Here is a 20,606-nt window from a genome sequence, read left to right on the forward strand (position 1 = left end):
TTGCATCAGTGTGACCTGGATGTGAGACGGGTGTCGAGCAAGATCATTTTCGAGCTTTAACATCTGACTGCCCTGCTGGATTTCTGACTTGCCTGGGCCGTGTAACTCCTTTGTTTTGGCCAATTCCTTCCATTTGGAATCTTTTTTGTTTGTTTTGTTTTGAAACCGAGCTTCGCTCTTGTTGTCCAGGCTGGAGTGTAATGGCAGAATCTTGGCTCACTGCAACCTCTGCCTCCCGGGTTCAAGCAATTCTCCTGCCTCAGCCTCCCGAGTAGCTGGGGGGCCCGCTTTGACCTCCGACGTGTGGGGATTGCAGACATGAGCCACTGCGCCCGGCTCAGAACGGCTGTGTTTATGGAATGCCTGTACCCTCGTTGTATCTCGGAACTGACTTGCTTCTGATTTTACAGCCTCATAGGCAGAAGGGACTTGCCTGGTCTCAGATGAGACTTTCGGCTAGACTTTTGGGTTAATGCTGAAATAAGTTAAGGCTTTGGGGGACTGTTGGGAAGGCGTGATTGGTTTTGAAATGTGAGGACATGAGATTTTCAGGGGCTACAGTGGGATGATACGGTTTGGCTGTGACCCCACCCAAATCTGCACTTGGACTGTATCTCCCAGAATTCCCACGCGTTGTGGGAGGGACCCAGGGGGAGGTGATGGAATCACGAGGGCCAGTTTTTCCTGTGCTGTTCTCGTGATAGTGAATAAGTCTCATGAGATCTGGTGGGTTTATCGGGGATTTCCGCTTTTGCTTCTTCCTCATTTTTTCTTTCTTTCTTTCTTTTATTTGAGACAGAGTCCTGCTCTGTTGCCCAGGCTGGAGTGCAGTGGTGCAATCTCGGCTCACTGCAACCCCTGCCTCAGCCTCCTGAGTAGCTGGGATTACAGGTGCCACCACCACGCCTGGCTAATTTTTGTGTTTTTAGTAGAGACGGGATTTCACCATGTTGGTCAGGCTCCTGATCTCAGGTGATCCTCCTGCCTCGGCCTCCCAAAGTGCTGGGACTACAGGCGTGCGCCACCACGCCTGGCCCTCATTTTCTCTTGCTGCCACCATGTAGGAAGTGCCTGTCACCTCCTGCCATGATTCTGAAGCCTCCCTAGCCATGTGGAACTGTAAGTGAAGCAACTCCTCCCTCAGCCTCCTGAGTAGCTGGGACCACAGGCGTGAGCCCGCATGCCCAGCTAATGTTTAATTCTTTGGTGCAGAGTTTCATCATGTTGCCTAGGATGGTCTTGAACTCCTGGGCTCAAGCAGTCCCCCCGCCTCAGCCTCCCAGATTGCGCCTGGCCTCCTTTAACTCATTGAACGTCTTTTCTGTTCATTCCCGAGCCCGGTCGCGGTCGCCGTGTTAGTCTTTGCTAACGCCAGCAAGTTTGAGGGCTGCCTCAGAGCTGCTTTCTGTTCTGTTTTTTTGTTTCTCCGCTTGAGTATGGGTCATGTTTTGTTTCTTTTTAGGGCTCGTGGTTTCTGCTGGGCACCGATTGCTGTGAGTTGTGCGTGGTAGACACTCTGGATTTCGGTGTCATCCTCTGAAGAACGCTGTTTTTGGGTCCGGGGACTGTTCAACTTCTGGCTCAGTTCCTTGAACCTGGGCTTGTCTTCACACTTTGTCAGGGGCCCTTCGGAGAGCCCGAGGCGTTTGTCAAGCCCCCTAAGCTGGGCGGTCCTTCTCCGGCTTTCCGGGCGGGCATGGAGGGGATCTGGCGGGGGCTCTGGAGCCGGCCTTCCTCCCGGCGCGGTCTTCAGCTGTGGCCGTTCTGGGCCCGGCTGTATTGATGGGGCCCTTCCTCTTGGCTGGGCTGTGTGGCCCCTGGTGTCTCCATCGTGCTCTCAGCGCTGGGGCTGAGGGTCCTCCCGCCGCGCCTCCTGCAGGTGCGGCCCCCTCGGCTTGGCGGGCTCGGGTGTGGGGCGCAGCGCTCCTGGGGCCGCCTTGGGCGCGGCCTCGCCGTGGGGAAACGCGGCCTGAGATCTGGCGTCCGGGTCTACGTCGTCTGCGAAGGGAGGGCGGCAGCCCCTCCCCACGAGAGCAGGAGTCGGAGATCGCGGCCCCCACGTGGCGCGTGACGTCCTCGGGAGGCTGTGCTGTTGTGTGTTCAGCGGTGCGTGCTGGCGGCAGGCTAGACGGGTTCTCACGCTGCCTGGGCGGAGCTGGCCGCTAACGGGTAAAACTGAAGGCCAAGGACGGACGGTGCCCGCGTGTGGCTTAGAAACGCCCCGCCCGTGTCCCCGGAAATGGCCACCATGAGGACTGCCCGGGGGAGGGCGGCACGCCCGCGTTAACCCTAGGTGAGCTTTGTTTAACTGCCGTGTGTGATGCAAACTAAGCCACACACTGAAGAAACCCTTTTTATGCAGCCTGATGTCAGCAGTTATAAGGAGAAGGTGAACCCTGTAACTGCAGATAAGGGTTTTGCATCCAAAACACTCCCCGGGGTCCGGTGTGGGGGCTCACGCCTGTCATCCCAGCACTTTGGGAGGCCAAGGAAGGCGGATCACCTGAGGTCAGGAGTTCGAGACCAGCCTGGCCAACTTGGTGAAACCCCATCTCTACTAAAAATACAAAAAAATTAGCCAGGCGTGGTGGCGGGTGCCTGTAATCCCAGATACTTGGGAGGCTGAGGCAACGAGAATTGCTTGAACCTCGGAGGCAGAGGATGCAATGAGCTGAGATTGTGCCACTAGACTCCATCCAGCCTGGGCGACAGTGTGAGAATCCATCTAAAAAAAACCAACCAAACAAACAAAAAACGGGGTGGGCACGGTGGCTCACGCCTGTAATTTCAGCACTTTGGGAGGTCGAAGCAGATGGATCACCTGAGGTCAGGAGTTCGAGACCAGCCTGGTCGCCACGGTGAAATCCCATCTCTACTAAAAATACAGAAAATTAGCTGAGTGTGTTGGCGGGCACCTGTAGTCCCAGCTACTCTGGAGGCTGAGGCAGGAGAATCGCTTGAACTTGGGAGGTAGAGGTTGTAGTGAGCTGAGATTGCATCTCTGCATTCCAGCCTGGGCATCTCAGCAAGACTCTGTCTCAAAAAAAACCACAAAAAACAAAAAATATTCTGGGGGAGCCTGCAGTCCGCCTGGGATGACAGCTGCCAGCGGCCGCCTGGACCCTAATGGAGCTGTGTGCTGGGTCGGCCTTGAGGGCGTCACTCCGAGGTCCCTGGTCCTGCAGGGGCAGCAGGTCCCATGGCGCCCTTGCCCTCTGAGGGAGAACACCTCCCTCCCGTACGGCTCTCCCAGCGGCAGGACACACAGCCTGAGGGGGACGTGGCAAGGAGGGTCACGCTGTCCTGGAGAACAGGCCCCTCTGCACGCCCCAGAGGGTCTGTCTACCGAGCCCTCCCCAGGGCCCCTCCCACCCCCTGCCCTCCCTGCTGAAAGCTGGGGTGACTTGGCGTGGAACTGGAACGCAGGGTCCAAAGTTGGCGGCCGTCATCCCAGCCGGGAGAGGAGAGTGGAGCCGCCCGCTATGCTCAGCAACTGGGACCCCACCTGGGGCACCCCAAGGCACCAGGTCCCTCCACCACCTCCGGGGGCCGCGGGCACGGGCTGCTTGTTGAAGTGGGCTCTGCAGTCAGGGACCCCACCCGTCTGTCCATTTCTGCAGGTCCTCCTTAGCTGCCTGCCGGCGTCCTCAGCCACCCCCAAGGATGGACCCAGGAGACCCTGCTGGTGACCCCGCCGCTGCTGAGCGCCACTGCACAGGTGAGCGTGAGCCAGATGGTGCCCTGTCTCCTTGGGACTGTAGGCGGAGGTGCTTGGGGGTGTATGGGGGAAGTGTCACCCACTCTGTACTCGGTGACAGGGGCCTGGCTGCCGATCCCCAGCTGTGGGCCTCTCTACAGTGTCCATGGCGTGGGACCCTGTGAGTCTGGAGGCCCTGCCATGGCCTTGCTGTCCTCAGGGGTTCTCAGGACAGCTTGCCCCGTCAGGCCCCAGTGTGGGTGGCCTGGCGCCAGGCCTGTGACAGCATCCCGAGGGAGGTGGCGGGGACAGTGCAGCCGCTCAGGGCTGGCCGCTGAGGGGGAGCTCTGGTCCCCTGTGTCCCTCGGGGTGCGAGGCGGAGGGCCGAAAGCCCCTTGGGTGCTCAGCACTGCCTCCTGGGGTCCAGGGAACCCGCAGCTTCCTGGGTGGCCCTCAGCGCTCCAAGTTTTGTAAACAGAGCCATTTTTCATCCCTTGAGTTAAGAGCATCTGCTCTCCCCACACCTTCCAGGTCAGAGAGAGAAATGAGAAGCGCCTTCCCCCATGGACAAAGTGGGGGAGCCACGTCCCTGCGTAGCCCGAGGGGAGGTGCCACCCAGGGCACAGGGCTCTACCCGGCCTCCCTCCCTGCCGCTCCTGCAAACCCAGACCCTGCGAGATGGGGACTGGGTCGGGCTTAGGGAGACAGAAGCTGGGAGGGAGCGGGGGCTGGGAGGGAGACAGAGGCTGGGAGGGAGCGGAGGCTGTCTGGTGCCGGGGGTCAGCCTGAGCCCCAGACTCTGCTCTCTGTGCCTGGGCGATGCCGGGTGGGAGCCTCCTGGGAGGGGCTCGGCTGGGCCCCAGTGGGAGCCGTCTGGGCCGGGGCTTTGTGGGCAGATGGGGGTAGGGGCCCAGGCCCCTTCACGTCTTCCACCCCGCAGTCCTTGTGAACAGCAGCGAGAGCTGAAAGCCCGGCCTGGCTGCCTCGCCCTGGGCTGTAGATCCCTGGTTTGTTGTGGGTTTACTGCCTTTTCACTCGCCACCCCCGGCCTCTGCCCAGGCCCACCCTACACATGCCCCTCCATGGGGCAGGGCCACAGCCCTCTCCCCTGTGAAAGCCCCGCTCCCATGTGGCAGTGGCCAAGGCTCTCTGCCTCAGTTTCCCTATCCCACGAGGCTGCCCCCTCTAGCCCCAGACCCCTCCAGGGGCTTTCTCTCTGCCTTTCTCTTCTGCGTTCCCAGCTCGGCTCATGCTGAGGGCGATGGTGGTGCCCCGGGCATGTCACCTTCCCTGAGGTAGCCAGGCCGCAGCATCCCAGGGGAGGGCCACCTCTGAGCTGGGCGGGGCTGGTGTGGACGCCACCCCTCTGCAGGCACAGCCCTGTCCATCCTGTGGGGCTCCGACCACCCACCTGGCCCTCTCGGGATGGGCCCAGACCCCTCACCTTTCCTTTCATCCACCACCTCCTCTGAGGCCCTCTGTGGGCCCCAGGCCAGCACCTGTGTGGGAGGAGGCCCTGTTACCTCCCCTGGAGGCCGCCCTGGGGGCCGGGGAGCACACAGCAGCTGGGCTTCGCCTTGGCACAGAGCTGACTCCCTGCACGGGCGGCCATGGCATCTACAGCCTTTTCTCCACCTGAGCAGAGGGGATGTGTTCAAAGTGCACCAGCAGCTAGCACCACTGAGGAATAGCCTCAGCCCTCTCTGGAACAGTCACAGCGCTCCAGACACGGCACTCCCTGGAACAGCCTGGCATTCTCTGGAACAGACACGGTGACCCCTGGAACAGACATGGAGCCCCCTGGAACAGCCTCGGCGCTTCCTGAAGCAGTCTCGGCACTCCCTGGAACGGTCTCAGTGCTCCCTGGAACACTGCACCCCCCTGGAACAGACATACCCCTCCCTGGAACAGCCTCTGGAACAGCCTCAGGGCTTCCTGGAATACACATTGTGCTCCCTGGAACAGACACGGCGCTCCCTGGAACAGACACGGAGCTCCCTGGAATAGACATGGCGCTCCCTGGAACACTCTCAGCACTCCCTGGAACAGACACTGCACTCTCAGGAATAGACACGGCGCTCCCTGGAACAGTTTCAGCACTCCCTGAAACAGACACAGCACTCTCTGGAACAGACATGGCGCTCCCTGAAACAGACACGGCACTCTCTGGAACAGACATGGCCTTCCCCAGAACAGTTTCGGCACTCTCTGGAACAGACACAGTGCTCCCTGGAACAGACATGGCCTCCCTGGAATAGACACGGCGCTCCCTGGAACAGTCTCAGCACTCCCTGGAACAGACACGGCGCTCCCTGGAACAGTCTCAGCACTCCCTGGAACAGACACAGCACTCTCTGGAACAGACATGGCCTTCCCTGGAATAGACATGGCGCTCCCTGGAACACTCTCAGCACTCTCTGGAACAGACACAGCGCCCCCTGGAACAGACACGATGCTCCCGAACAGACACAGTGTTCCTGGAATAGACACGTTTCCCCCTGGAACAGCGTTGGTACTCCCTGGAACAGCCTTGGTGCTCCCTGGAACAGCCTCGGGGCTCTCTGGAACAGATACAGAGCTCCCTGGAATGGACATGGCACTCCCTGGAACAGACATGGCGCTCCCTGGAACAGCCTTGGTGCTCCCTGGAACAGACACGGCGCTCTCTGGAACAGATACAGAGCTCCCTGGAATGGACATGGCACTCCCTGGAACAGACATGGCGCTCCCTGGAACAGCCTTGGTGCTCCCTGGAACAGACACGGCACTCTCTGGAACAGACATGGTGCTCCCTGGAACAGCCTTGGTGCTCCCTGGAACAGCCTTGGTGCTCTCTGGAACAGACACAGCTCCCTGGAATGGACATGGCACTCCTTGGAACAGACACGGTGCTCTCTGGAACAGACATGGTGCTCCCTGGAACAGACACGGTGCTCCCTGGAACAGACACAGCGCTCCCTGGAACAGCCTCGGTGCTCTTTGGAACAGGCTGGTGCCTAGAATGGCCACATCCCCCCACCCTCCCTGTGGCACTTCAGGCACCTGCCCTGATGTGGTGTGTCCAACTCTGTCAACAAGGCCAGCCGCACCAGAGGCCCCAGCTCAGCCTCCCCCCCAGGCTCCTCTATTCAGGCTCTGGGTCAGCCTCTTCCCGGGAGGTGTCCTGGCCCTGGTGCTGGCCCAGCCTCGCTGCCTGTTCACCTGTCTGTGCCGTGCTGGTCACTGAGCAGGGCCATCCTGTCTGTGGCCCCCGGGACTGTGCCCTGGACAGTGGGCCTGGGTTTGTCCTGGACTTCCTTTTAAGGTGGAGTGCCTGGGTCCGGGTCATTGGAGGAGCATCTCCGTGGCCACCTGTGGCCTGTTCTGGAGAGGCCCTCCCGGGCTGGGCCAGGGGGTGTCATCAGGGGACAGGAGAGGGGCACTGAGCTCCTCTCTCCCTCCCCAAGGCCAGAAAACATTCTCCTTCTGAACGTCCACAGCACTCACAGATCCCTTCCCTCCTGAAGCCTCAGCCTTTGGTGAGCAGGCGGAGTTGAGGTCAGGAAGGCCACGTCGCCCGTGTCCACCTGGTTCCGGGTTTCCCGGGGCGCTCCAGCTTGAGCCTTTCTTGGGAAATTCAGAGTCCCACAGACGGCATTAAATTGGCATTATATTGCGGCTCAGCACCGAGAAAGCAGGCCCTGCCCTCTGGCAGATGCAGCAGCCCCAGGAAGCTGCCCTGGGTCCCCCCTCCCTCCCCAGCACGCTGGGCTCTAACAGTGGGAGCCTCCAGGGCTGAGGCTGCCCCGGCTGCCCATAGGAGCCCCTGCCCTAAGCCTGGGCCTGCTGCCTGGGGCTCCAGCATCCACACTCCAGGCAGGGGCTCCTCAGCACCCGCCCGGGGTGGACACGGCGGTGGACAGGCAGAGCCCGCGGGAGAGGCCGCTTCTCCTGTGAAGGTCGTCTTCGAGGGGCTCCGTGATGAACACATGTTGCACTCATAACGCACCGTGAACGTGCAGGGTCCTGGAGGCGCCTCCCTCTCAAAGCCTCACTGGTGCGCTGTGGCCGGGGGTGGGTGGGGGCCACCTGAGGACGGTGGCGGCTGAGGCCCTGCTGGGGGGTGGGAAGGAGAAGCTGCCAAGGCCGCCTGCCATCTCCGCCCCACCACGGGCACCCTAGAAGTGTAGGCACCAGATCCCTACAGGGCCCTGGGGACGGGCCTGTCGCAGTCCCACGCGGGGGTCACAGGCACTTTTCCACAACCTTTAGGCCGCCCTCACCGTGTCCCCAACCCCTGCCCTCAGCACCCACTGGTCTTGAGCCAGCCCCAAGGCTCCACTGAAGGAGGCTGACCTGGCCTGGCCCGGGCCTGCCCAGGCGGGGCTGGCAGCGGGGTGGGACTTTCTCTGCCCCGAAGGCTGCGGAGCCAACCCTGGGCTGTGACTCGAGGGAGACAGAAGGGAGGTCACAGCTGGCCTCATAAAACCATGAAAACAGGCCCCCCGCTGCTGCCAGCAGAGAGGCCTCACCTTCCTCGCTGTGTGACCGGGCCACGTCAGGGACCTCGCTGTGTGACCGGGCCACGTCAGGGACCTCGCTGTGTGACCGGGCCACGTCAGGGACCTCGCTGTTTCTGAGTGATGATTCTAACACCAAGACTGCGTGTCATTTCTTCATGAATATTCAGAGTTCATTTATGTAAAACACCAAGAACATACTGCTATCTTTCTCTTTTTTATTTATTTGTGTAATTTTTATTTTTATTTTTATTTATTTATTTATTTAGAGACAGAGTCTCGCTCTGTCGCCAGGCTGTAGTGCAGTGGCGCGATCTCAGCTCACTGCAACCTCCGCCTCCTGTGTTCAAGCGATTCTCCTGCCTCGGCCTCCCGAGTAGCTGGGACTACAGGCGTGTCCCGCCACGTCCAGCTAATTTTTGTATTTTTGGCAGAGATGGGGTTTCACCATGTTGGCAAGATGGTCTCGATCTCTTGACCTCATGATTTGCCCGCCTTAGCCCCCCAAAGTGCTGGGATTATAGGTGTGAGCCACTGTGCCCGGCCGATGTGATTTTTTAATTTTTTTGACACAGTCCCGCTCTATCACCCAGACTGGAGTGCAGTGGCGTGATCTCAGCTCACTGCAACCCCCACCTCCCAGGTTGAAGTGATTCTCCTGCCTCAGCCTCCTGAGTAGTTGGGATTACAGGCACGCACCACCACGCCTGGCTAATTTTTGTATTTTTAGTAGACATAGAGTTTCTCCACGTTGGCCAGGCTGGTCTCAGACTCCCAACCTCAGGTGATCTGCCCACTTCGGCCTCCCAAAGTGCTGGGTTTACAGGTGTGAGCCACTGTGCCCGGCCTGTTACTTTTATAAACAGGTCCATCATCTTCAAGATTGCTGTTGTACATAGGATCTTTTTCCCAGCAGATTTTCTGACCTGCGGTTGCAGAATGAAATCTGGAGACCTCTCTGTCCCTGTCTGCATGGCATCCGCCTCCTGTGCCCTGGGCTGGTGTCACCCTTTCCCTCTCTGCCTGTCTCTCTGTCTCTCTGTGAGGTCCAGGACTGCAAACGGTGGGCTCCCACTTCATCCCACCTTCCCGGCAGAGGCAGCTTGGGCTCAGGCTGGGTCAGATTCTGTCTCCAAGGCCCTTGGCTTCATGGATGAGGCGAGTGAGGGGACCCGTGACCGGTGAGAGACGGTGCCGTGCTGTGGTTGCGGGCTGCTGCGTTGATGGACAGAGCAGGGGCTCCCGTGCCAGATCCTGCGTCTCCAGGGTCCCGGGCACCCCACTCCCCAGATGCAGGTGGTCCTCTTCGGGTGAGCCAGGGTGGAAGACACAGGCCGCCCACTGGGCTTGGGGTCTCCTCGCCACCTCCATCCTTACCGTGTCCCCTGCCCTGCCTGTAGCTGAGCACAGGCAGATGCGGGCAGAATCCGAGACCAGAGACAGTTGGGCTGCAGGGGGTGGCCCCTGTCTCAGGTGCCCCTGGAGGCCAGAAGGCCCCCAGGACACAGACTCTCGGCAGAGGGACAGAGGCCCCAGTGTGTGGTGGGTGGGTGCAGCCTCTCGGACCTCGCCCGTGGGAGGTGCCGTGGGGTCTCTGAGGGGAGCCGATGCTGTGGGCTGGCCCTTTCTGCTGTCTGCAGGTGGCCAGAGTGCTGACCCGGGTGGGGTGCTGTGCTGAGTTGTTAGCAGGTGCCCGGCCCATGGGCAAGGAGCAGGTCAGTGCAGCGCCTGGGGTCTGGTCTGGGCGGCTGGCTCTCCTTCACTCAGCACTTTGGGGTCTGATGCTGCTGGCAGGTGCCAGACAACCTCGCAGACGGGCTGTGTGAGCTTTGTGACCCAGGCCCCGAGAGGACAGCTGGGCCTCAGGAGACACCCACTCAGGGGCTTTGTGAAGATCACGCATCACAGGCTTTTTGCCCGGAGACCAGGTGTTCCCTGCCGGCGTCCACTGCCTGACGTCTGCTGCCCAGTGTCCACTGTCCAGCATCGCTGCTGGGCTCAGCCTCAGTTCCTGGGGCTTCCGTGCCCCGAGTCCCGCGGATCAAAAGTCCCCGTTTCTGGCCCCCGCTTTACGGTAGAGCATGGAGAGTATCAGAGCCTTCGGCACGGCCCACTCTGCAGCCCAGAGTTTCCCGGAGCGTCTGTCTCAGAGCGAAGGCAGCCAGTGCTGTTTGGAGGAAGTGGCGTCCCTGTGCTCTGCCCATCCTGCATCCCTGCCACCATCTGTACTCCCATCGGCTGGGCGGGGGAGTCCCTGAGGCCAGGCTGGCCTGAGGACTGCCGGGGTCAGGGTGGAGCCGTCCTGGCCGCATCTGATGGGTGCCCCCAAGCTGACCCCTTGGAGCTCCTGAGCCCTTCTGGGCACATTTTGGGGAGGGTGGCTGGGGTGGCGGAGCCACGTTTGGGGGATGGTGAGACTGACTCTCGAGCCTGAGTTTCTTTTGGGCGTCCTCCTGACACACAGCTGCCCTGCTCTGCCCCACCCACACGCTCCCGAGCAGTGGGCTCCGGGGTCAGGGGTCACCTCCCAGCAGTGTCCCAGACCTGCCATCCGCCCTCCCGTCAGCAGGTCCCAGGCGTCGGTGTGGCCCTGATGAACTTGGCGAACTCAGTGAACTTGGGCCTGGCCAGCCCCCGGCCTGGGTGTGGAGGTATGGGGCCAGAGGCCACCCACAGAGCGCTGGCCAAAAGTCCACGCTGGGGACCAAAGGCCCCCAGAAGCCACTGCACAAAGAGGTGACCACAGGGAGGGCAGGCGGGAGCTTCCGGGGCCGGAGAGCGGGTCTGGGAGGTCCCTCAGCATCAGCTCCAATCTCCACCTGCCCCTCTCGGACACCCCCCACCTGCCCCTCTCGGACACCCCCCACCTGCCCCTCTCAGACACCCCCCACCTGCCCCTCTCGGACACCCCCCACCTGCCCCTCTCAGACACCCCCCACCTGCCCCTCTCGGACACCCCCACCTGCCCTTCTCGGACACCCCCCACCTGCCCCTCTCGGACACCCCCACCTGCCCCTCTCGGACACCCCCCACCTGCCCCTCTCAGACACCCCCCACCTGCCCCTCTCAGACTACCCCCACCTGCCCCTCTCAGACACCCCCCACCTGCCCCTCTCGGACACCCCCACCTGCCCCTCTCGGACACCCCCACCTGCCCCTCTCGGACACCCCCCACCTGCCCCTGTGAGGCATCCGTGAGTTGGGGTGCTGTGTACTGAGCGGAGTGTGTCCCCTGGGGTCCTCCCGCTGCTAGGCCTCGGGGCTCACAGAGCTCATTTGTCTCATTGGCTCAGACAGAAGCCGCCCCGGACATCCTGTTTTTCTTCTGTTGTATGAACAGGAAGCCAGTGATTGTATGAGACGAGTGTCAGCATGACCGTGTCCGAGCCCAGTGGGGCAGAGACTCGGCCGGCCACACCCGCTGTGGTGCCTCCAGCTCTGGCCTGAGACCCGGGGCTCCCCAGTCGGGTGGGCTGTGAGCACCATGAGTGCACAGATGGCCCTAGAATGGCTGCGGCGGGCGCTGTGGATTGCCCATGGTATACCAGCCACGGCCTGGAAGGAGACCCAGGCGGTCATTGCCCTGGGACTTAGCGTCCAGGCGACAGTGAAGGGACGGGGGCAGAGGGGCAGCGGCGCCACAGGGGACTCCCAGGCAGGCTGCTGGGTACTCGGGAAGCAGCCTCAGGCCCAGGGGGCAGGGTCTGGGTCACGGGGAGGGTGGAGGCTAGGAGGGTATAGCGGGCCCTGGCTTTAACTCTGAGGCCTGGGGCCACAATGGAGTCCACAGAGAAGGGGCCTGGCCCACCCCATGTTTCTGTGGGATCCTGGGGCCCTGCCGGCTGCTGGCTGGGTGTTGTCCGAGGGCACAATGGCAAGGCAGGGAGACCCCTGGGAGCTGGAGTGGCCGAGGGTGGGGCCCAGACTCTGCCCACCTGGAGGGCAGGAGCAGAAAGACATGAGCAGGGCGGAGGACCACCACCACTGACGGGGGGGAGGAGACCACCAACACTCACTCACCGGGCTGCACAGTCGCCACCACCGTCCACCTGCAGCCTTTCTCATCTCACACATCTGAAACTCTGCTTTAAGAGAAAAACTGGGGTGGGCGCGGTGGCTCACTCCTGTCACCCCAGCACTTTGAGAGGCTAAGGTGGGTGGACCACTTGACCTCAGGAGTTTAAGACCAGCCTGGCCTATATAGTGAAACCCTATGTCTACTAAAAATACGAAAGTTAGCTGGGTGTGGTGGCGCATGCCTGTGATCCCAGTTACTCAGGAGGCTGAGGCATGAGAATCACTTGAACACGGAGATGGGGGTTGCAGTGAGCCAAGATCGCACCACTGCACTCCAGCCCGGGCGAGAGTGAGACTCCATCTCAAAATAAAATAAAATAAAATAGATAACATAAAATAAAAGTCTGTTTTGTTTATTTTGAAGTGCAACCCACATGTAGGAAGGAACGCAGAACACACGACAGAGCTCAACACGAGATCTTGAACACACACAGCACGCTCCACCCAGCCCTGCCCGGCCCCTCGCTGGTCCTGCCCAGAACGCAACACCCAGAATGCAGGGCTGCTCACACTGCCTGCCATGGTCACACGGGTACATCCTCCCCGCGCCGGGCCTTGTGTCCGGTCTGGTCCGCTTGCTCCGTCCTCCTCCAGTGGACATTTGGGTGTTCTCAGCCTCTGCGTGTGAGGCACGCCATGTGCGCCACGCTAGGATGGTTCTGAACGCAGACAGCAACGCCGACCCGTGCCACCCCGTCCCAGGGCGCTGAAGAGCCCAGAGCCTCGGTGGTGGAGCTCAGGTGCCCCATGACGTTTCGTGGGTTTTTGTTTTGTGTGAGCTGCCTCCGAATCTGACATGGCTGATGCTGTTGTAAGTGACTTTTGAAATGGTCATTTCTGGCTGGGCGAGGTGCCTCACACCTGTAATCCCAGCACTTTGGGAGCCCGAGGCAGGTGGATCATGAGGTCAAGAGATTGAGACCGTACTGGCCAACATGGTGAAACCCCGTCTCTACTAAAAATTCAAAAATTAGCCGGGCATGCTGGCGCACGCCTGTGGTCTCAGCTACTCGGGAGGCTGAGGCAGGAGAATTGCTTAAACCCGGGAGGCAGAGGTTGCAGTGAGCCGAGATTGCGCCATTGCACTCCAGCCTGGTGCCTGGCAACAAAGCGAGACTCCTTTTCTTTTTTTTCTCCTGTCATTTCTGTTTGTTGCTGTACGGAAACAACTGATCTCACCTGGGCTCGTGCTGAGCATTGATGCCGAACTATCGGTGAATTCTGTTTTTCTTTTGAGACGGAGTCTCTCTCTGTTGCCCAGGCTGGAAGTACAGTGGCACGATCTCGGCTCACTGCAACCTCCGCCTCCTAGGTTAAAGCGGTTCTTGGCCTCAGCCTCCCAAATCGGATTACAGGCACGAGCCACCATGCCCAGCTAATTTTTTTGTATTTTCAGTAGAGATGGGTTTTCACCATCTTGGCCGGGCTGGTCTTGAACTCCTGACCCCGTGATCTGCCTGCTTCAGCCTCCCCAAGTGCTGGGATTACAGGCGTGAGCCACTATGCCGGCCAAAGACTGGGTGTAGGGAGTGGTTATGTTTTTTATTTTTAAATTTTATTTATTTATTTATTTTGAGACAGAGTCCCGTTCTGTTGCCCAGACTGGAGTGCAGTGGCATGATCCCGGCTCACTGCAACATCTGACTCTCAAGTTCAAGCAATTCTCCTGCCTCAGCCTCCCAAGTAGCTAGAATTACAAGCACATGCCACCACGCCTGGCTAACTTTTTTGTATTTTTAGTAGAGACGGGGCTTCACCACGTTGGCAAGGCTGGTCTCGAACTCCTGACCTCAGATGAACCGTCCGCCCTGGGCTCCCAAAGTGCTGGGATGACAGCCGTGAGCCACCGTGCCTGGCCCCCATGGGTAAATTCCGAGAGCGTAGCTTTTGATGCTTCGTGGCTTTCTGCGTAATTGATCACGTTGTCGGCAGGTCCTCATGTTTCTGTTTCCCTTGGTGAGACGTCCTCGGGCGCTGCCCCGAGTGCCGTGCTTCATGCTCATGGGTGGCTTTTGCCCAGTTCGGGGCGCTCCCTGCCCGTCCTGGCCGAGTTATTTCTTAAACCGTGAGCTGAACTGAATTTGAGAACGTTTGCTCTGTGTCTGCAGAAAGGGCCACGTGGTTCTGTCCTCTGTTCCAGTCCTGGGCTGAACCACAACTCACTCGGACTCTTGTGTTCAGTCAGCCTGGCGTTCCGGGGTGACCCCATCACACGCGCTCCCCGGCACATGTGGCAGAACCCAGCTGCCGGGGTCTTATCTGATCCGCATGAGTCCTCAGCTTCCCTCACCCGGCTCCAGGGCCTTCTCTGTTCCCGTCCTGCTGTCCAGGGGGGCCCAGCAGTTTCCATGGCCCCCAGGTCCCGGGGGGAGTTCACTGCTGAATCCACCTGGCTCCTGCCCCGCCCCCCGGCCGCACCTGTGGCGTCCCTGCTGGCAGCCGCCCCTCCCTGGCCTCTGACCCGACCCCACCACATGACAGAGCCCGGGTGCGTCCCTGCTCCCCTGGGTGGGGTTGGGGCACCGCCAGCCTCCAGGCCAAGCCACGGGGCCCCCAGGTTCCTTCTGTAAACCTCCCTCGGGCCTCACTCTGGTGGCTCTGTCCCTATGGGGCAGCGTCCCTGGTCGCACGTTTGCAGCGGAGCGTGCACCATGAGGTGGGGGCGGCCTCCCAGGCGGGGCTGGAAGGAGGGGCGGGGCAGTGGGGGCTGGCGACAGAGGCCTAAACAGCTGCAGGGAGGGCAGGGGCTTGGAGTCCTCGTGGTGGGGAGCAGGGTCTGGGCGAGAAGATGCTGATGAGGTCGCCGAGGGCGCTGGGTGGAGCAGGCGAGGCTCAGGCCCATGAAGGCCTGGACAGCGGAGGACCCAGCCCTGGGGCTGCTCTGTGACCACAGCTGGAGGACGAGGCCCAGCTCCCAGGGCTGAGCATGGAAGTGCTGCCAGGTGGCTGAGGGGAGGGGCAGGCCACAGGGAAGGGACGGTGGTGAGCCCGGGCCAGGGTGGGCACCGCGGCAGCTGGCAGATGTGTTCTGTGTGTGCCAGAGGTGGGGAGGGCTCCCCCCAGGTCCAGAGGAGCCCCGGGCCTTGGGGGTCAGTGGGAGGGGCTTCCCGGTGGGCTGTGCGGCAGGCCCTGCCCCTGCACCTGCTCCTCCCACGGCTGTTGTCCTGTCCCCACAGGCCAGGACCCCCTCCTGCTCCTGCAGACCCTGCAGACCCTGTGGTCCACGCGGGAGCGGCAGCAGGTGAGTGGGGGTGGGGTCGAGTCACAGCCGGCAGAACTGGCTGTTAGGCCGAGACCGGCCGTTCGTCTGAATGTTCCAGCTCCCGGTGACGGCTGCTGGTGCGAGCCTGGCACAGAGCCCCGGCGAGGCTGGGTGGACCCTGGTGGACGCAGGGCCCTGAAGCTCAGAGACGGGCAACGGCCTGCAGCCCCCATACAGCCTCCGGGCCACGCCACGGACGCCCCCCAGTCTGCACCGGCTCCATCTCCAGGCCCAGGTGCTCTTCCGCCTCCAGCTTCCTGCCACTGTCTGTGCGTTCGCGTGGTGGGGGAGACGTCCTTCCATGCCCAGGGAAGGACTTTGGTGTGGAGACCCGGCGGGCTGTGGCCGCACCTGCTGAGCTGGGGCCTCTCCTCCCAGCGAGGGCCCCAGGGCTGGTGTCGGGTGAGGACGCCTCCCTGGGTGGGAAGCTATGTGGCCCCCATGGCCGCAGGGTCCTGCGGTAGCCGCTGCCACAGACTGCGTCCAGGGTGGCCTGTGAGGGGCGGTCTTCCTCATGGCCCCGGGGTGGGGAAGGCACCGCTGGGAGGCACAGGGACCACTCACCTGCGGGGACACGGCTGTCACCAGCGCTGCCAGGCCTGAGGCCCCGTCTGCCCACTGGCAGAGCACCCAGGCCCGGGTGGTCGTTGGAGCAGGCGTTCAGGACAGGGAGGCCTTAGGAAGGCGGGGGGACTTGAGCAGGGCAGGAGGCTGGGCGGGAGAGGTCAGGGAGAGGCTGCCGAGGGAGGCCGGCCACGGGCGCGTGGGGGGCAGATATGCAGATTCCAGCTCCTTAGCAGCAATAGCCCGCGTGCGGGAGGCTGCCAGTTCCTGAGTGCTGCGTCCGCTGGCCGAGGTCACCCTGCAAGTCCCAGCCCCGGTGCTGCTCCTCCTGCGTCCGCCCTGCTCCTGCACCTGCCCCTGCCAGATTTCACTTCCCATCAGTGCAGTGGCTTTCTGGGCCTCTGGCTTGTCAATCTCCATCTCTGGCTTGTGAGTTTCTGTCTCTGGCTTGTGAGTCTCTGTCTCTGGCTTGTGAGTATCTGTCTCTTGGCTTGTGAGTCTCTGTGGCTCGTGAGTCTCTGTCTCTGGCTTGTGAGTCTCTCTGTGGCTTGTGAGTCTCTCTCTGTGGCTTGTGAGTCTCTATCTCTGGCTTGTGAGTCTCTGTCTCTGGCTTGTGAGTCTCTGTCTCTGGCTTGTGAGTCTCTGTCTGTGGCTTGTGAGTCTCTGTCTCTGGCTTGTGAGTCTCTGTCTCTGGCTTGTGAGTCTCTCTGTGGCTTGTGAGTCTCTGTGGCTTGTGAGTATCTGTCTCTGGCTTGTGAGTCTCTGTCTCTGGCTTGTGAGTCTCTGTCTCTGGCTTGTGAGTCTCTGTCTGTGGCTTGTGAGTCTCTGTCTCTGGCTTGTGAGTCTCTCTGTGGCTTGTGAGTCTCTCTCTGTGGCTTGTGAGTCTCTGTCTCTGGCTTGTGAGTCTCTGTCTCTGGCTTGTGAGTCTCTGTCTGTGGCTTGTGAGTCTCTGTCTGTGGCTTGTGAGTATCTGTCTCTGGCTTGTGAGTCTCTCTCTCTGGCTCGTGAGTCTCTCTCTGTGGCTCGTGAGTATCTGTCTCTGGCTCGTGAGTCTCTGTCTCTGGCTCGTGAGTCTCTGGCTCTGGCTCGTGAGTCTCTGGCTCTGGCTCGTGAGTCTCTGTCTCTGGCTTGTGAGTCTCTCTCTGTGGCTTCTGAGTCTCTGTCTGTGGCTTGTGAGTATCTGTCTCTGGCTTGTGAGTCTCTGTCTCTGGCTTGTGAGTCTCTGGCTCTGGCTCGTGAGTCTCTGTCTCTGGCTTGTTCGTTCGTCGTGGCGTCTCCTCTGAGCAGCGCTTGATTCTAAACAGACAGGGCTGCGATCGGCTCCGGCTCGCTCAGGGTCATGAGACTGTCGGCGTTGTCTTCCCGGGGCGCTCTCACCTCTCCTTCCATCTCCATCAAGTTTCTCTGCCCCAGCTCGCCCAGGTTCCAGCAAGTCGGCGAAGGCCACGTGGCCAGTGGCTCTGGGTGGGCCAGGAGCCTTGAAGATGGGGTCCTTGGGGGTCCCGGGTGCTGAGGAGAAGCCTGACCCCAGAAGCTGGCTGCACATGGAGATCCTGGGGACCCCATGTGGTGGCACAGACACCTGGGGCCCCTAAGGAGGGTTTTGGAGAACTCTTTGAGGGTGCTTTGCAGAATAAAGGGGGGAAATGGGACTGGGGGTTCTGGGAGGGCTGCTGGGTGTTCCTCCAAAATGGGAGCAGAGGCAGCAAGCACGCTGGGCGGGTGAGAGCGGCCAGAGACGGGCAGGAGGCAGGGCTGGTGCGGGCGAAGGCCTGGAGTAGACGCGATCCCGGAGTGGGGCTCCCCTGGCTCGCTGGCCCTTCCCAGCCCACTGCTCAGCACCCAGTGGGGGGGTGGCCCTGTCCTTTTTTTTTTTTTTGGTGAGACAGGGTCTCGCTCTGTCACCCAGGCTAGAGCGCAGTGGTGCAATCCCAGCTCACTGTAACCACCGCCTTCCGGGTTCAAGTGATTCTCAGGCCTCAGCCTCCCGAGTAGCTGGGATTATAGGCACGAGCCACCACACCCGGCTAATTTTTGTACTTTTAGTAGAGATGGGGTTTAAGCATGTTGGCCAGGCTGGTCTCGAACTCCTGACCTCAAGCAATCCGCCCGTCTCGGCCTCCCAAGGTGCTGGGATTCCAGGCGTGAGCCACCGCACCCAGCCAGGGTGGTCCTGTCCTAACAGCCCCTCAGGGGGCCTTCTGGTGCTGCTGAGCCCGTGGGACCCCCGCCCACCAAAGCTGTGAGTGGAGCCAACAGCGCAGCTGCAGGGATGCCAGAGCAGCAGGGAGGAGCGGGGATACCAGTGGGCGGGGGCGCTGAGGGGGGATTCCCGGAGGGACGTCGGGGTTTCCTCCATGCGCAGCAGGGGGCTCTTTGTAGCTGAGGGTGACCCGGGAATGGAGGAGTGAAGGCCAGTGAGGGGCCTGGCCACCAGCGCAGGGAGGGGGAGTGGCAGGGCTCAGAGGGAGGAGGGGCCAGCAGGCGGGTGTGACGGCTTCCTCTTCCTCATGGGGACCCCGGTTGGGAGCAGGCAGGGCAAGGGGAGCCCGGTCTCAGAGCCATGGGTCCCAGGGTTCCTGGACAAGTCCATTAAGGCCACTGAGATAAGGGCAGGAGCTGGAGGGAGATGCTTGGGCCCAGACTGGCGTCTCCCACCACAAGGGGCTGGCCCTGGGGCCGGCGGGGCTGCGGTGGGCACTGGGTCCGTGTGTCACCACGCTGGTCAGCAAGGGCACAAAAGGGGCACAGCTGCCACCGGGGGCCTGGAGGGCCAGGATTTTGCACAAGGGTTACCGGGCTGGTTTCAGGAGTGAGGGAAGGCGGGTGGGATCAGAACAGCTGCCACGGAGCTCCGGGGTGACAGAAACCAAGCGGGGTGAGAGCACACCCAAAGTCAGCGCAGGCCACCGGGCGTCCCTTATTTATTTCCTTTTTCTTTTTTTTTTTGAGACAGAGTCTCACTCTTGTCACCCAGGCTGGAGTGCAGGGGCACAATCTCAGCTCACTGCAACCTCCACCTCCTGGGTTCAAGCGATGCTCCTGCCTCAGCCGCCCGAGTAGCTGGGACTACAGGCACGCGCCACCACGCCCGGCTAATTTATGTATTTTTAGTAGAGATGGGGTTTCACCGTGTTGGCCAGAATGGTCTCGATTTCCTGACCTCCGGTGATCCACCCACCTCGGCCTCCTGAAGTGCTGGGATTACAGGCGTGAGCCACCGTGCTCGGCCTAATTTAACTTTTTACTGGGGTAAGATGCACAAAGTGTAAGCCGAATTATTTTGAAACCAGCGAGTCAGTGGCATCGAGCGTGTCCACAGTGTGGTGCTTTGTGAATCTTTTCAGCATCTTCACAACCATGTGCACCTCTTCTGGTTTCAGAAAGTTTCATTGATTCAAACGAAAACCCCGTACCCCTCACACGGACGCCCATTCCCCTCAGCCCCAGACTCACCCACAAACCCCGTACCCCTCACAGAGTCACCCCATTCTCCTCAGCCCCAGACTCACCCACAAACCCCGTACCCCTCACACGGACGCCCCATTCCCCTCAGCCCCAGACTCACCCACAAACCCCGTGCCCCTCACAGAGTCACCCCATTCTCCTCAGCCCCAGACTCACCCACAAACCCCGTACCCCTCACACGGACGCCCCATTCCCCTCAGCCCCAGACTCACCCACAAACCCTGTACCCCTCACACGGACGCCCCATTCCCCTCAGCCCCAGACTCACCCACAAACCCCGTACCCCTCACAGAGTCACCCCATTCTTCTCAGCCCAGACTCACCCACAAACCCCATACCCCTCACAGAGTCACCCCATTCTCCTCAGCCCAGACTCACCCACAAACCCCGGACCCCTCACACGGACGCCCCATTCTCCTCAGCCCCAGACTCACCCACAAACCCCGTACCCCTCACACGGACGCCCCATTCCCCTCAGCCCCAGACTCACCCACAAACCCCGTACCCCTCACAGAGTCACCCCATTCTTCTCAGCCCAGACTCACCCACAAACCCCATACCCCTCACAGAGTCACCCCATTCTCCTCAGCCCAGACTCACCCACAAACCCCGTACCCCTCACACAGACACCCCATTCTCCTCAGCCCAGACTCACCCACAAACCCCGTACCCCTCACACGGACGCCCCATTCTCAGCCCCAGACTCACCCACAAACCCCGTACCCCTCACACGGACGCCCCATTCCCCTCAGCCCCAGACTCACCCACAAACCCCGTACCCCTCACACGGACGCCCCATTCCCCTCAGCCCCAGACTCACCCACAAACCCCATACACCTCACACGGACACCCCATTCTCCTCAGCCCCAGACTCACCCACAAACCCCGTACCCCTCACAGAGTCACCCCATTCTTCTCAGCCCAGACTCACCCACAAAAACCCCGTACCCCTCACAGGATCACCCCATTCCCCTCAGCCCCAGACTCACCCACAAACCCCGTACCCCTCACACGGACACCCCATTCCCCTCAGCCCCAG

At 61.1% G+C, this 20,606-nt stretch overlaps 2 protein-coding genes across 2 annotated transcripts in view; both read left to right on the forward strand.

Annotated features, from left to right (window-relative positions):
* Positions 1–54: 54 nt before the first annotated feature.
* The window catches only part of EXD3 (exonuclease 3'-5' domain containing 3), an 80,957-nt gene continuing 60,405 nt past the window's right edge, over positions 55–20,606 (forward strand). Inside the window, 3 exon segments of the mRNA XM_064366070.1 lie at positions 55–1,119; positions 3,621–3,718; positions 15,450–15,514. Coding sequence (XP_064222140.1) covers positions 3,664–3,718; positions 15,450–15,514 — 120 coding nt within the window. The 5' untranslated portion in view covers positions 55–1,119; positions 3,621–3,663.
* On the forward strand, positions 5,488–7,673 carry LOC105712246 (bifunctional endo-1,4-beta-xylanase XylA-like). The gene is made up of 2 exons (XM_064366023.1): positions 5,488–5,547; positions 5,768–7,673. Exons 1-2 carry the CDS (start codon positions 5,488–5,490, stop codon positions 6,695–6,697), a joined length of 990 nt encoding a protein of 329 aa, XP_064222093.1. The 3' UTR covers positions 6,698–7,673.

This window comes from Aotus nancymaae, unplaced genomic scaffold (assembly GCF_030222135.1).
Source record: "Aotus nancymaae isolate 86718 unplaced genomic scaffold, 86718_ANA_hifiasm-v0.15.2.pri h1tg000063l, whole genome shotgun sequence".
NCBI classification, from domain to species: domain Eukaryota; kingdom Metazoa; phylum Chordata; class Mammalia; order Primates; family Aotidae; genus Aotus; species Aotus nancymaae.

Bases quoted from the DNA above. Each gene is read 5' to 3' on its own strand.
- LOC105712246 (XM_064366023.1), top strand. From the start codon at position 5,488: ATGGAGCCCCCTGGAACAGCCTCGGCGCTTCCTGAAGCAGTCTCGGCA. The intron at 5,548-5,767 runs GTCTCAGTGCTC...TCTCAGGAATAG, and splicing joins TCTCGGCACTCCCTGGAACG to ACACGGCGCTCCCTGGAACA.